Source organism: Phyllostomus discolor, chromosome 5 (genome assembly GCF_004126475.2).
Source record: "Phyllostomus discolor isolate MPI-MPIP mPhyDis1 chromosome 5, mPhyDis1.pri.v3, whole genome shotgun sequence".
NCBI classification, from domain to species: Eukaryota; Metazoa; Chordata; class Mammalia; order Chiroptera; family Phyllostomidae; genus Phyllostomus; species Phyllostomus discolor.
In genome coordinates, this window is record NC_040907.2 from 132,950,501 (window position 1) to 132,966,491 (window position 15,991).

General features: G+C 41.3%; 1 protein-coding gene across 2 annotated transcripts in view; it reads right to left on the reverse strand.

The window, feature by feature from the left end:
- Positions 1-8,962: 8,962 nt before the first annotated feature.
- Positions 8,963-15,991, reverse strand: part of ARID5B (AT-rich interaction domain 5B) — a 178,441-nt gene continuing 171,412 nt past the window's right edge. For both annotated transcript variants that reach the window (XM_028511577.2, XM_028511579.2), the window contains one exon: positions 8,963-14,986. In XM_028511577.2, the coding sequence (XP_028367378.1) occupies positions 12,833-14,986 (2,154 nt within the window). In that variant the 3' untranslated portion in view covers positions 8,963-12,832. The remainder of the gene's footprint in view (positions 14,987-15,991) is intronic.

Sequence of the window (15,991 nt, forward strand, 5' to 3'; positions counted from 1 at the left end):
AGGGTGAAGAGATTAGTCAAAGAACATATATGTGAGGGACCCATGGACATGGACAAGAGTGTGGGGATTGACTGTGGGAAAGGAGGGTGGGATAGGGGGAGGGGAGGAAAGCGGGGAAAGTTGGGACAATTGCATTATCATAAAGGTAAAATATTTTTAAAAAGATACCAACATAACAGTGCAAAATGTCTCTATGTCAGTGGTTTGCATATTATGTGTGTGACCCATTGGGTCATGAAATCAATTCTGTGAGTCATGGTGAACATTTTTTAAGACAAAATAGAATATGAAATATCAGAATGACTTGCATAAATCTTTTGCCAGAATTGTGCATGTTGCAAGGTCAGTTTCAATATGTGAAAAGATATTTGATGGGGCAGTTGTGATGAGTAGAATATATATTGGCTAAGAAAAAAAATTTTTAAATGTTTTCTGATTCATCTTCACTTTTTGTTTCACAAATAAACTTTTTGTTAAGTTAAAAAATTGCTATTTTAATTGGGATTTTAAGGAATTTACACATTAATTAAGGAAGAATGGGTTTTTCCCATCAAAGACAATAGTTTGTCTTTTAATGTCTTAAGCCATCTTTAGATTTGTCAATAATAAAACAGTTTTTAATAAAGGTCCTGCAAATGATTTGTATTGACCCCTAGGATTCTTTTTGATTGCTATTTAAATTAGATCTTTTGTTTTGCCACAATTTCTAATAAGTAATAGTTTAAGGAAAACATTGGTTTTAATGCTTTATCCAACTCATTTTTTAATTCTCTAGTTTCATATTGTTTTCCAGTTGGTTTTCTAAGGTTTTCTGGGCCAAGGATTCTTTTAGATTATAAATTATCCCACAAGGGCTAATATTTGTATTTGTCAAATTATTTATTTTACTAATATTTGACTATTCCTGTTTTATAGGAGGTGATGTTACAGCTGTAATGCACTAAGCCAGTGCTTTCCATATTTTCTTATTCAGGTACTTTCCCCCAAAATCCTGCTTCCCCAATGCAACCACAGACTCTTCTCTCAGTTCCTAGAACACTTCATGCTCTTTTGTTTCTGAGATTTCATGTATCTTATTTCCTCATTCATCACTTGCCACATCTCCACTTAAAAGTCACTTTCTTAAAAAAACCCTTCCCTGAATCCTAGTTGAAATTACCATTCCCTTCTCTGTGTTTTTAAACCTCTTTGACTGTCACCTTTTGTAATATGCAACATAGTTAGAAGTACTGATTTCATGTCTGTTTTCCTTGCTAGACTTCCACCTTTGAAAGAAACAGTTAGAGGCTGCCTTCCTCAGTGCTGTCTTGGGGGTGGGGGAGGGCCCTGTGCTGTGCCTGGCAGATAGGAGTCACCCTGTGAGTGTTTGCTGGGTCGCAGCCTAAAGCAGCCTGCTGCAAACTGGACGTTGTTGACGTCTTTGGTTTTATCTTAACCTCGGAAAAATTTTTTTATTACATATTGGTGTTATTTTTAATATAAAAGTAATGTTTTCTAATGATGGAGTAAATTGGCACCATAGAAGATGACCATGGTTTTTCCACGCCTTTGTGACATGCAAGAGCTTTAAACTCTCCATCTTTAATTTAAAAGGATTAATGGTGACTTAGCTTCCCAAGGAAGCTATGGATGAGGGTACTTTTTCCAAAATATTTGATGTGGGGATCAGCATATCACAGTCTGGGTTGGATGAAGGAATCTTGCCATTCCCACATTTCTGTGGGCTCCTTCGTGCCATCCACATGAGGCAGGACACAGGGCCCAGGTTCTGATGAAAATTAGGAATGTGTGGGCAGACTGTGACCTGGCACAAACAAGCCATGGGTCTGTATGGGAGGGGTGGCAACAGGACAAGGGTAGGTGATGAATAAGCAATGAACCTCACTAAGATGGACATCCGGAAGACTCAGAGAAGCTGAAAAAGAGCCATTGGCAAGAGGCCAGATGGAGAAGGCCCGAGGTGGCTGTGCAGGCCTCCAGTCACTCACACCGGGAGCCTGGCAGCAAAGCCAAAACTTCTGAGGGGTGAAGTCCTGCAGTTTCAGCTCAAAGTAGAGGCTGGGCGCTGGGGCATTAAAGCCAGCCGTCCTGTGTTCATAATCACAGCATCGACACTTATGAGTTGGGTGACCATGGACAAGTTACTCACTCCTAAACCCCAGTTTCCTTATCTATAAAGAGTTTTAATGGAAAAAATGAAATACTGTGTATGAAGAACTCAGAGCCTTGCTTGTGTTGCAAAAAAAGGATCAACAAACATTGCTATTACAAGGTCACTAAATTAGAGCTCGCACGAAAGTCCATTTTTCATCCACCAACATTGATATCCCCCAATCTGAGCTGCTTACTAATTCAAGAAGATGCCAAAGCTGGTGAGAAGATTGCCTTTTGGTTTTCTTGTAGAATTTCCCAAATTAAAGAAATCTTCACTTACTCCCTGAATGTGATGTGGCTTTCACACATGGAAGGAACATCTTTCAGGAGTCAGACATTGTAAGTGAGGGAGCATGGTAACCCCAGTGCTCAACAATTAAGGGAGTCAATAGAATGTTTTTCTACTCCTACTGAGGCATCTATGAAATAGAACGGCTGATGGTCTAAGACATGTTCTAGAGCCAGAAGTTCTCTCTGGGCTTGAGGTACAACTTTGCTATGAATGGGCTAGATGATTTTTGAAAAGTTGTTTGACCTCTCTGAGCTTTAGTTTCCACACCTGTAAGCAAGGTATAATATCATAACTCTACAGGATTGTTATAATGAGTTTATATACACGGAAACAGCACAGTACTGTGTTATACACATGCACGCATGCACGCACGCATGCACACCGAGGAGGAGGAACTGTAAGAGAATCCTCCTGGCTCACGAAACTAGTCCCATTACTTCGCAGCCTCAGTTTTTCAGGAGGAAGTTTGGAGACCCACACTGATCCTCCCACTGTGGACAGGCCAGTTTGCTGTTCTGTGCACAGCGACGTCCCACCCACACACAGAATAGAGGCTGAAATCATACATCACTCTCATCAAGTCCTTGAAATCCGTAAAACTGTGCCCCGAAAGAAAAGCAGAGAGGTGCTGTTGTTTAACCCATGGGCACCAGTGTAATAGCTGCTTCCCTGCCCCTCTTGGTTTTGAAGCAAAGGGCTGGGCTGTTGAGGCCCTCAGCTGGGGAGGAATAGGGACAGAGCCAAGGAGCAGAATGATATGCTCTCTGGGGATCCGAACTCTTCTAATGAGATTCTTCATGCTTCTCAGCACTAGGCAGCCAGGAAAAAGTCCCACCTGCTCTAAAGAGAGGTTACGGGAGGTGGTGGTGGATGGAAGGAGAGGAGGTAGGTAGGAATCCTGATAACACAGGCTAGAGTCTTGGAAGATATCTTTGTATGAACATTGACATGCCTGGGCTGGGTAACAGCCACCTTGTGATTAAGAGCAGAGGTTTTGGAATGAGATGGGCCTGAATCGAACCTATCTCTTTTACTCACTTCCCCAGGAACCTCGGGTAATGCACTTAGCCTTTCTATGCCTGTGTCTACTTGTGAAATGAGAATGATAATAGCAGAGTATACCCATCCCTCCAGGTTGTTATGAGGAATACGTGGGCAAACAAGCATTCAAGGTGCTTAGCAAGGGGCTGACGAATGGTAGGCAGTTGGCGCTTTCTGAGTGAAGGGTGATTCATAGAGTCATGTGATGCAGCAATCCTCAACATTAGCAACTGTAATAATGTTAGCTGCATGGACCTTCGCTGCTTACTAGATGTTTTCATATTCTGACAACACAGAAAGGAGACGAGGCAAGTGTTATCTATCCCCAATTTACAGATGAGTTAACTGAGGCTTGGAGGCTATAAACCCATGTGTCTTTACTCCATGTGTGGTGTTACATGTCAATTAGTTTATTTTACAAAGTAGGAAAATTTTGAAATATGCAAATATGTGTCATAATAACACCACATTCTTTCCACCCAAATTCAATAAATGTTAACATTTTGCCATTTTGTCCCAGAAATAATCTCACAGAAGTTCAAGATCTTTTCCCCCATCAGACTCATCTCCCTCCTGTGAATAACCTGATGATAAAGTGTTCCTCTTTATGTTTTCATATTCTTAAATACATCCATAAACAGCATCATCCTATTATGTTTTGAATTTTTATCATACTGTGTGAACTCTTTTGCAACATGTTTTTTTTTTTTCCATTCAGCATTGCATTTTTGATTGCTTCTTTACATTGGTAGACAGACATTTAAAATATTCATTTTAATGACTACACATTATTCCATTTATGGACTTTTATGTTGTTTATGTCTGTAGTTTCTGTGTGTACGATGGGAATCAGTGCTGCAATGAGCAGCCTCTGACTTACTCCTGTGAACGCAGTGTGAGGGTTCTCAGCGTCTACCTGGATGTGTTCTCGTGAGTGTATCGTAACCACACCTACAGCTTTACTGGATTTTTTGCCAAATTGCTTTCCATCATGTTACATGGAAATGACCTGTAGCACTATGTTAAGTAAAAACAATGATGTGATGGTAAATATCTTTGTGTTCCCAATTTTTAAAGAGTGCTAAAAACAAGTGACACAAATCTGATGATAGAAATAAGGACGGCGATTGCCTACTGGATGAGAGTAGATCGGGTGACTGGCAAGTATCGTGAGGAAACATTCTGCCAAAACAGAGGTGAACTGTATTCGGTTCTCAGTCATAGTCACATGGCTGTAGACATTTGTCAAGGTTCATGGAACTGTGTACTTCAGATTTGTACATTTTACTACCATTTTCCCATTTTCTTCCTGATTTCTAAGGTCCCTTTATACAAAAAATTAGCCCTTTAGGCTATGAATTTCAATTCTATTACCTAAGTAATATTTGCATTTTGAATTTGCTCATTTTTTGCATATAGAAATTTAATTTTTATGTACATAAATAATAAATCTTTTACAGTTTCTGAATTTTAAATCATATGATGGTTTTCCCCACTCCAGGATTATAAAACAATTCTCCCATATCTCCTTTTTGGGAAGTATTCTGTGTATTGTTTGAGATGGGGATCCAATGTAATGTTTTTCCAGGTGGCTTTTACATGTTATTACATTAATAGAATTTCTGTAGATTTCTAGGATAAACTCTTCTTGGTCATATATAATATTATTTTTAATACATTTTAAACATGTATGCCATTTTAGTATATATACACATATATGTAATTTGGATATTTATGTGTATATATATATATGAATGTATATTTTCAAACATAAACTTTTATATTTTTCTGATATTTTACTTATGATTTCTGCATCTGCTTTACAAGTAAGATTGTCTCTATTTATTTCTCTTTTTTCATTGTCTCTTTTGGTAATGAGGTCAAAATAAACTCATAAAAAGAATTGGGTAACTTTTCCTCTTTTTCAATTTTCTGACACTTCTTAAAACCACTTGGTCTTGGTGCTTTTCTTTGTGGAGAATTATTTGACTATTGATCAAATTTTTAATCATTATTTGAGTTTTATATTTCTTCTTGGGAAAGTTTGGTTATTTCTGTTTTTATAGAAAATATCTTCTTTCATCTGAAATTTTCCAGTTCATAGGCTTAAAGTTAATGCTATTCTCCAAAAATGTAAAAGGTCTTTGCATCCTTTTTTTCTTTCCTAATACTATCTCCTGGAGTCTTCTCTCTTTTTTGCCTTATAAATTTGCAAACAAACTTAGGGTGTTCTGCCAACACTTTTGGCTGATTGCTTGAATTTCTGGGCTCAGGAGCAGGGCATCCCAGGTGTGAAGTACAAGGACTAGGACACCGCAATTACGTTTAGTGTGGATTCCTCCACCCTTGGCCTGTGGGTCCTCCTCTCCCCAGCTAGTCCTCTCCCTCATGCTGGATACTTGCCCAGTCTGCAGAGATAAGTACTGAACTACTGTGGAGGGAAGCACTGTGGCTTGAACATGGCCACACTAACACTGCATAGACTTTCTAGACGTTGCATTCAAGCATCACACCATCAGACATAGCGTAAAAGGCAGGACTGGATTATAAAATGCTGTAACTGTAAACTTTTTTCTTAATGCTCTCTTAACGATTTATTTGTTTAGTTAGTACTTAAATGCCCATGATGTGTAAATCTTGAGTGAAAAATAACGTTAAATCTATAGTAATGCCTCATTGATTAATGAAATTTTGGCAAGCACAGTGTTGCCTGCTTTAGTTTGTTAAAAGGTTATGTGCAGTATTGAGCTACCTGAAATTGAATCTATCTGTATATGCACACTGGCCATTTGGACCTTCTGGAGCTCTGCTGTTCGATATAGTAACCACTAGTCATATGTAGCTATTTAAATTTAAAATGAATTAAAAATTAAATAGAATTAAAATTACTTCCTTCACACTAGGCCCTTTTCAAAGGCCTAATAGCCATATTTTCTAGTAGCTACAGCATTGGAAAACTCTAAATTACAGAACTTTCCTACCATCTCGGGAAGTTCCACTGGGCAGCTTTGTCCTGGAGGGTTTCAACAAATAATTAAAGTAGTTGTTCTTGTATGCATGCCTCAAGGAGCATAGCACCTTGCCCTTACTGGGTTAGTTGAATGCTTATAGTTATGGCTAGCATGATTAAAAATAGTTTGCTTTTTAAAGTGGGTTAAACAAAAGTTTTAGAATTTTTTTAAATACCAGGAATTAGCCTAGAGATTCCAAAATTTAGGAATTCTGAATTAGCAGAGCCAAAATTAATGTGATTTATTATACTCTGCAGGACAAACTCGAAGGCTAAGCTTTCTTTCACATCATTCCTGGTCAGAGGTCACTCCCCCTCAACCTCCTGTCATTTACAGCTTGTTGATGTAAATGATTACCCCTTTTCTGGCCACTATCAGCCCTAAAACATTTGTCAACTTTGGCCACTTTCCTATAATAAATCACTGGGCATTTTCATTGCCTTTGCACTGTGAGTGACATCTTTAGCAAAAGTACCCTCCTTCCCAACAGTATTTGCCAGTTAGGCCTGGTAAAAATAGATAACTTATCATGATGTTTCCTGTTGTGTATGATTCAATATCAGATCTGTAGATGCTGAATGTGTCATAGATGGAAGAACATTCTTTTGATGTACTCATAACAATTCATATGATATGATGAAATACACATGAATCAGAATGAGAGAGCAAGGAGACCATGAGGCCAAGGCTTCTTCCTGTGCTGGGTATTTGAATTAATCAGTTTGACAGCCAGCAAGAAGAGGGTGAGGCCCCTAAAATGTTGCTGAAACTTCTGCTGGCCTAAGGGTGGGCAGGGTAAGGATCTCAACCTCAGTAAGAAAAAGGGTCTTGTTTTTGTTAACAAAATGTGTCCTCCCCTGAGTTGTGACATGCTTGCTAGCAGCTTACTGTCTTCTATTCAAAGTCCACCCTGATCAGATGATGTGGGTTGTAATCCAAGACACTCATCAAAATCTGTCCATGCTCTCCCGCTTCACAATTGCTAGGAGCATTCAGAAGGGAGCACACGGGGTGCTACTTTGTGAATGCCTCGTTTCAACTAGTAATAGCCTGAGCAAAACCCAGGAGAAGCCTGACGAAGAGGATTAAGGGGATCGAAGATCACAAGTCTTTGACCATCATCACCAGACATCAGAATATGCTGTTTTCAGCCCTGGCTGGCGTAGCTCAGTGGATTGAGCGCGGGCTGGGAACCAAAGTGTCCCAGGTTCGATTCCCAGCCAGGGTACATTCCTGGGTTGCAGGCCATAACCCCCAGCAACCGCACATTGATGTTTCTCTCTCTCTCTCCCTCCCTTCCCTCTCTAAAAATAAATAAATAAAATATTTAAAAAAAAAAAAAAAAAAAAAGAATATGCTGTTTTCCTAGCTTTTCAATCCTTCCCGAATATCCATCTGTTGTCCCATTTAGTCCATCACCAAGTCTGTCCTTCCTTCCTTCCTTCCGAGAACCTCTTAAGTGTGTCCACTCTTCTGCTCCATCACCCCAATGGAAATAACCACCACCATGGTGTTAGATTTCCCTCCATCTGCCTTCACGCATCAGCCAGAGAGCAATATTGAAAAAGACAAATTTGAACAAGTCACCTCTCTGCTTAAAACTCTTCTTGCTTAGGATAAAGATGAAAATGCTCGTCTATTGGGACACATGCACTCAGTTGACCCTGCTATACTCTCTAACCTCACTCAACCTCATCCCCTGGACCTTGTAATTAATGATGCTTCTGTCACACAGGGTTTTCTTTGACTCCTATAATAAGCCAAACTTGTTTCTGCCTTGGGGTCTTGGTACAGATGGTACCCTGGGCTTGGATTAGTCTTCTCCCAATTCCCTCATATCTGGTCAACTGATAATCATCCTTCATGTATCAGTTTAGTCACCACTTCCTCTTCATGTTGTCACTTTAGTCATCACACTCCTCTTCCCCAGAACTAGGTCAGGCTGAGGTTTGTATTTACACGGGTGACTGACTGATTAATAATCTTTCCCATAAGATTTATAAGCTCCAGAGACAATACTCATTTTTCACTCACCATCGTATTCCCAGCTCCTAACACTATGCCTGGCAGCTGAAGCATGAGTAAGTCTTTGTTGACTGAATGAACAGTGATTTTTTTGTTATCTGCCAGGACAGGAGTATGGTATACGAAGGAAGTCACAGACCTAAAAGACTTGGGTTCAAATCCTACTCTTTCAATTGTTTTCAGGTGATCTTGGGCATGATTTACCTATCTAAGCTTTAGTTTTCTTAGGAGTAAAGTGGGCATACCCATATTTGTGTGGCATTGTGAAGATTACAGAAACTGTATGCCAACTGGGCACACAGCAGGTTAACAACCTACAGACCTTATCATCACCATTATTATCAATGTTGTCCAATTTGGACACAATGGGGTAGAAAGTACTCTGGTGAGGCCATGGGGCTCCTAGGGAAGAAGTGAAAGAATACTCATACCCAAAAGGAAACAGATAGTAACATTTTTTATTAAATATTACAGTGGATCAAAAAGTACAAAATATCTCTTGCCTGCTATGTGATTGGGAAACTATTGGCACGTAATACAGTATCAAAAGCAGTAATAAGTACAATTTGGAAAACATACAAAATTGAGTGTTTATAGTTGGCTCAGCATTCTTCTGGTAGTGTTTAAACTAATGCAAAGGTTACTCAATAACCTCTCCATTGAGAAACTATATAATATCACTGGGCCATGTTGCTATATACAAATAATCACCTTACAGAGCAGAGGTTACATAGCTGGAATCACCAAAAGTATACAATATTTACAACACAGGAAAATTTAAAAAAGTATAAACAGCCAAGAGATTATGCTGCTATTCTTCAGACATATTTCAACCATGGGGAGACAAGCAGAATATCAAATACATCAACAGCCAACACTGGAATTTAAGTGCTCAAGATAATCATTGCAATGGTGTGGGCACACTTGTTCCCATTTCTCTTTAAAATTGGGACAAGAGTAAAACTGGACCAGATGGGACTTGGCTGACCACCACCAAATGTGACTTTGTGGGACACAAGTGAAGAGAAATAAATGGTTCTCTTTGAAGGCACACTACATAAAATATTTTTGTAGGATCACCTCGAAATTTCCATCAGACACACCAACACAGTGAAATACAGTACTTGAGAATTCATGCACCAGGTCAGAAAGTTGTAAAATCAACATTGAGTTGTAACAAACCCTTCTGTATATGCCCTGATAAACAAGTGAACTTAAGAGCTTCTAGCTAGTAAATAAATAAGTCAGTCCTGTGGCAAATATTACAAGTTCCAATCACTTAATAGGAGAATACTTTATTCTGAAACTTGGGCTGTTTTCTCTTTTTTTATGTTGAGTTGCCAAAAGTTAAATCAGAAGTTGCATGGAAAGGCTTTTAAAAAATATTATTTAGAATCTCCAAATCTCCAGTAAATCACGGACTTAGTGCATTTTGAATTGCAACATTTCTTGGAAGCCACACTCAGTAAATAGATTTATGACTCCATTGCCAATTAGATCCCACAGTTTCCTTTACAGAACTACCAATAACAATGGTCTGATTGCACAAAGAAAGGCTTGTGCAATTCCATTCAATAATAAGGCCCCTTGAACTCAAACAATGCAAACAAAGCCCTATTTAAGACTTTTTAAAATGTAGTTCTCAGCCAATGAAGAATTCAATGGTCTTTTTGAAAGATTTCCAAGATCTCTGTGTGGAGTTTTAAAACAAATAACGCACTGCTTCTGTTGGGAATGTGTGCCCCCATTTCTCTTTATTTGTCCTGATGTTTTGCTGAGGGTATGAGCTTCCTCAGACAGAAACAGTGAGTCTCCTCTTGGAAGAGAAGAGAAAAACAAAAGCTGGACTATGTTAACATTGTTTGAAAATGGTGTGATCGAATTCCAACATGATGAAAGCAGACTGAAATCATCCCAGTGGGGAAAACAAATGCCCCATATTCCAAATGGATAGGTGAGCTCCACCAGGGACAGACGGCCCCCCATTTTCTTTGAGAAACAAACTCATAGGAACCACGTCCGATCTAGCCCACGTCTGCCGCAGAAACACTGGAGTTCACTTCATCTTCCATGTCCTCTGATTCTGTGACCAATCTAGTGCAACTTTCTTAGTATCGGTCGTGGTTAGCGTTTTGCCAGCTGGAATTGAGATTTCCCCCCCCTCTATCTTGTGCAATAGCAGGACAATCTGCACTCACACATTTATAATCTAAATTCTACTAGTCTATCTATGGTTCTATTAAATATATATATATTATTCCACAGGAAGGTAAATAATTAATTGAAGCAAATGGAACTCTTAACACTAGATCTCTACATTCTTTTGTTTCCACCTTTGGATATTAAGTACGTTACATTGAATATTTGGCTTCGTATCATGGAGACATTTCAATACAAATGCACGGCATGCATGGCTTCGTTTAAGAGCCGCAGTTTCATTGTTTACCAGTTTTGATTATTTTGCAGTTGAGTTACCTATTTAGAAGTTGAAAATTGTCATCAATTTTCATAGAATTAAATATCAGAGGTAAAAGACTTGGTTAACTATGGTCCTAATGCCTACTGGTAGTGTTGGGGGAGGGGAGGGTTGGCTGGGAGTTCGTCAAAGCATTCTTATCAGCAGGGATGGGACTTGGAAAGAAAATCACTCTCTGCATGGATCGACTTTTAACATACTTAGAAAATGCATCCACCTTGATGTTACATCTTGGCAGCAAATGCAACGAAGTGGCAAGAATGACAGTATACATTCTCCACATACTTTGACTGCTTGCACAGCTTGACCCTTTCTTTCCAACACTACGATAAATTATAAAGCAGGCTGTATAGCCAGGTGGTCACAAACATGACACCAACCACCGTAAGTGAGAACATACATACAAAACCCATGCCCAGGAAACCCAAACAGGATGACTTTCTTTTGAATGGGTAATCCAGTATGCCAATTAGCTCCACACATGTGGCCTGGAAAGTTCTTCTTGGAAACAAGAAATCAACGTGATGAAGGCAACATGACTACCTATCACCCCAGAGTCCACAGCCCAGGGAAGGTGCCTGGAGCGTGGGCCTCTGGCTGCTTGTGTTCTTCTGGGTAGTCGAGCTCCATCCTCTTCCCAACCCCCTTTCCCGGACTGCTTAGAGGGATCAGGGCCAACACCAATGTAAATCATTCTGGCTCCTGTTCTAATTTCTGGAATTCCTAAAATATCTGTGCAGCCCACAAGTATGTCCTCTAGACTCTGTTGTTATTCGGCAGCTTGCTGCCAGTGAAGTTTTTGTTTTTATGATTTCTCTGGTATGTAGAACAGTTTCACAGCCTAGATAAGGTAAGTACAATGCTTGATATTTTCACATCACCCAATACTTCAAAGCAAAGCATTTGGTCGGGTAAGCAGTGTATGAGCTCTTTCAACTATGCCATTTATGAGGAACAAAGTCCAGAAGTTGTGGATCTGCAAAGGAACGTTCTTTGCACTATGGTGTGCTCAAATGTTTCTTTTTCATTTGTTCCACTAGAATCAGTTGCTTCAATTTGTAAACAATAACTTTACCACCCAAAGCTGCTCGAAATGATAAGATGTGGAAAAAATTACAGACACACATGAACAACTAGGACAGTCAGTTAGCCTTTAAAACAAAACAAAACAAAAACAGAAGACCTGCAAACAAAAGTGATACTGTTTAATTAAAAAAATAATAATAAAGGGACAAGAAGGAACTGGGAGAAAATGGAACTACCTGTATATAAATTAGGAGAGCAAACAGTGATACGGGTAGTTTTAAGAAGCAAATATATACAGTCAATTTAACAGTGTTTACTTCTCTGGATTGTTTAATAGTGTCAAAACAAAAGATCGATGGAAGTTTCACTATACATTGCATTGATTGAACCTTGGAGAGTTTTATGAAAACGGGGCATCCCATGGCATAGGTTTGCCAGTCTTCCTTGCCCCTTCCTTTGAAATGCCTGCCCCCTTTTCGCCCAGATTGTTTCCTGACCATGGGAACTCGGGGTCCTCGGAGTTCTTCCTGGACACACATAAATCCATTCACGAGACCCCTGTGTGAAGTGAACCATCTGGGGTGCGGGGGCATCTGTGTTGGAAGGGACTCAAGACAGACCAGCCGAGGCTGGTGTTGCCCCAGAAAAATCAGGCATGCTCGCCTCCTCTCTTGGCCGCTTTGGCTGGAACTGATCTTACCCCCAGATTAGAAGAAATACTGACTTCTAATTCTACAAGCCATCACCCCCAGGTAAGGAGTGAAGCTCTTCTAGCCACACCACTTGGGATGCTGGGGAGAGCTGGGCTTACAGTTTTGTACTGGGGTGTACGGATGACAGCTGGGAAGATGGAAAGGCAGCTTGAGGATTTATAGCAGCTAATGGGTAAATGCTGTTGTGCAAGAGGTCCCCATATGAACTTCCTACAGGTGTGGCCGCGGCCAAGTGTCTGTACAGCTGCTGAGAATTTGTCGGCGATGTAAAAATTCCTCTTTGCATCACGAGTGAGTGGAAAGCCAAGGGCTGCATGAGTGGAGAAAGAACAGTCTGGTTTTTCAAGTACTGCAGAGAATGAGAATACCCTGCTGGAAGCCTGGAGTTGAGGCCCGAGTTACACAGGCTCCCAGAATACAAACCTGGGAAGATAGGGGAGGAGAGGGGGAGCTTGTGGCCTTCCGATGCACCACCGGAATGCCCACTGTGAGCCGCCTTGCTGCCTTCGCTCTCCTGCTCACAGGCTTTCTCCTTCCCAGAGACCTCCTTGGAGGGGTCCAGGGGAGACACGGCCCGGGCCTTTTTCCCAGCAATCATGAAGTCCAAATCCTCCAGGCTGCGCTTTATGGGACGCGCTGCGCCTATGTTCTGAGGGCTCATTTTCCGGTGCAGGATAGGATGGACCATGCCTTCCATCTTCCTGAAATTCTCCAGTCTCACGTGGTGAGGTTTGCTTGACCTTGAGAGCGCTTCAGGGTATTTTTTAGGAGCTGACATGGTCATGGGTGATACCCGACAGGCTTTAGGGTGACAGTCCCGACTGTGGCTGTTTATGACCTGGAACTGGGAGACACCTTTGCTCTCTTGGAGCCCTGTGGCTGAGTGAGCCAGACCCAGGACCTTGCCCGTGGGTTTGTGTGGGTTCTTGGGAAGGCTCAGATCCGTTGGTTGGTCATCCGTGGTGGCTTCTGCTGCAGCTGACTTTTTGTCTTGCAGGTGTACAGAGGAGAGATAGTTTGCGTGGAGCTTTTCTTGGTGTTTGTGGGAGGAAAAGGAACTGTTTTCCGATTCCCTGTACATATCCCTGCATGGGTACTTGGATGTCTGTTCATTATGAAGATGGTGTTCGGTGTGTCTATAGAGGCTGTGGAGATGAGGAGAGGAGTAGAAATCGGCCAGGAAGCTGGGCATGTGGGAGTGGGGCAGTGCCCTTTTCTCTAAGAGTTTCTCCTTGCCCTCCTGGATTTCTTGCTTCAGGACATAGGAGTCAGCAAGGGGGCTGAGGTGGTGCTTAGAGAAGCTGCAGCGGTGGGGATCCGATCGACTCAGTTTGTCATGCTTAAAAATGTCATTGATGCTCTTTCTGTCCTCAGAGGGCTTGCTTCTAAAACTCTGCACGTGCTGAATCACTGACGGCCGGCTGACCGCCATGTGGTCAGTGCTTTGGCCGTGGTGGGCCTGAGACAAACCTGAACACAGGTCATCCCTGGCAATCAGTTTCTTTTTGCTGATCAGAGGGGGTGGGGAGCCATAGGGATAGCTGCTGGAGAGGCTGGCCCCACTCACTTGGGACAAAAGCTTTTTCTTAGCCAGTGGGGACATGATGCCTGGGTTGCCCCTTGAGTAGAGCAGGGGGGTGTAGTTGAGCCCATGGTTCTCATTCATGGGCCCAGTCAGGTCTTTGTCTTTGAACATGTCAAATGACTGGACCACAAGGACCTTTGGGGTCTGCTTTAGTGCATTGTGGATGTCGTCACTGCCCAGCTGGTCCACCTTCACAGTGCAGTTGGCGATGTAATCCGCCATCGCGGGCACTTTGTCATCGTCCACCTCACTCTGGTTTGCCAGTGGTGGCTGCGCGCTGGGGAAGCCAGGGAAGGATGTGTCTTGGAGTTCATTCTCAGGGCTCTCTGTAAAACAGCAGGGCTTGGGTTCAGATTTTGAGTCCACAAGAGCATTAGGAGAGGCGAGAGACTGTTTGCCAGCCCCGGGGTCTCTTTCAGGGGCCAGAGGGGCGCTCGGGAGTGGAGGTGCAGTTCCCTTCTCTCCTGCCTCCTCTGCCACCTTCTCACTGTTGGCACATTGATCTGTTTTGCTGTCCTTTTCTGGGTCCGCTGTAGACACCAGGGGCCTCGCTGCAAAATCCTGGTACCCTTCCATTTTTTTCTTCATGTCTGCTGCTGGGAGAGGCTCAGTGCTGCTTTTCAGGTTTAAAGTTTCTTGCTCCTTTTCTTGTTCTGATGAAACCTGATGAAAGATTGCAAGATAGTCAGAAGAAAGCCCAATGCATTGACACATTTTGCTAGGTAATAAAATATTAAACACAGCAGCAGTTTTTCTTGAAAATAGGCTTGTCAATCAGCTCACGGAGTTTCTGTGAAGCCTGATCACTCCCGAATCACAGCTCTAAACAAAGAATCTAAATTACAGAGGCATGAGGGGAAATATGCATACTCACTTTAGTCCCTTATGAGACACTTATCAAAATACCAAAGTGTTACGTTCTGATGGTATACAATCATATCACTCCTTGATTCTAATATATAGTTTAATTTTGAGGTTGTCTTCTTGTCAAATCAGTCAATTATCCAAATGGGTTTTAAATTACATGTTGTGCTTTATGACACTTTGGAGAAAGTTTTTTTTTAAGCATCTCTCTTTCAAAAACCTAACCACCCCCATGTCAACAACAAACTCACTATAACTCCTTGTTTTTTTTTTTTTTTTGAGAGAGCTTATCTTGTCCTAATATGTTCAATTTGAGGTATAAAATTAGCAATGCTTAAGTGTTAGCAATTTCTACTCAGTGCCATGTGAGCAGATAAGCTAAAATATTGAAAAATGATGCAGATGTAACACTGGCCTGTCTACCTAAGGGACAGAAGGACTCTAAGTCCTCCTGGGCTGCAGCAAATTACATTTCTGTTAAAGCTAAAAATGAAGTTGTCAAAATTCAGGCAGTGAGCACCACCACGAATACAGCTTTTCTGTTCACTGAAATAAATTGTAGTCAATGAGATGGATGCTCTTTATGTATCCCCACTGACAGAAGTTGTGGGCACAATTCGACCCATTCATTGCATTATGTAGCTGTGGAAACTATGACCTTGGAAGGTCATTTTAACTTTCCATCTGTGACCCAGCTGACTGTCAAGCTCTTTCAAAACTTCTGTCATTTTGCCCTTACATGTCTTAGAGGAGAATGGTCCCAAAACAGTTGTATGAAACTAGTCTTTCTCCCCACCTCCATCT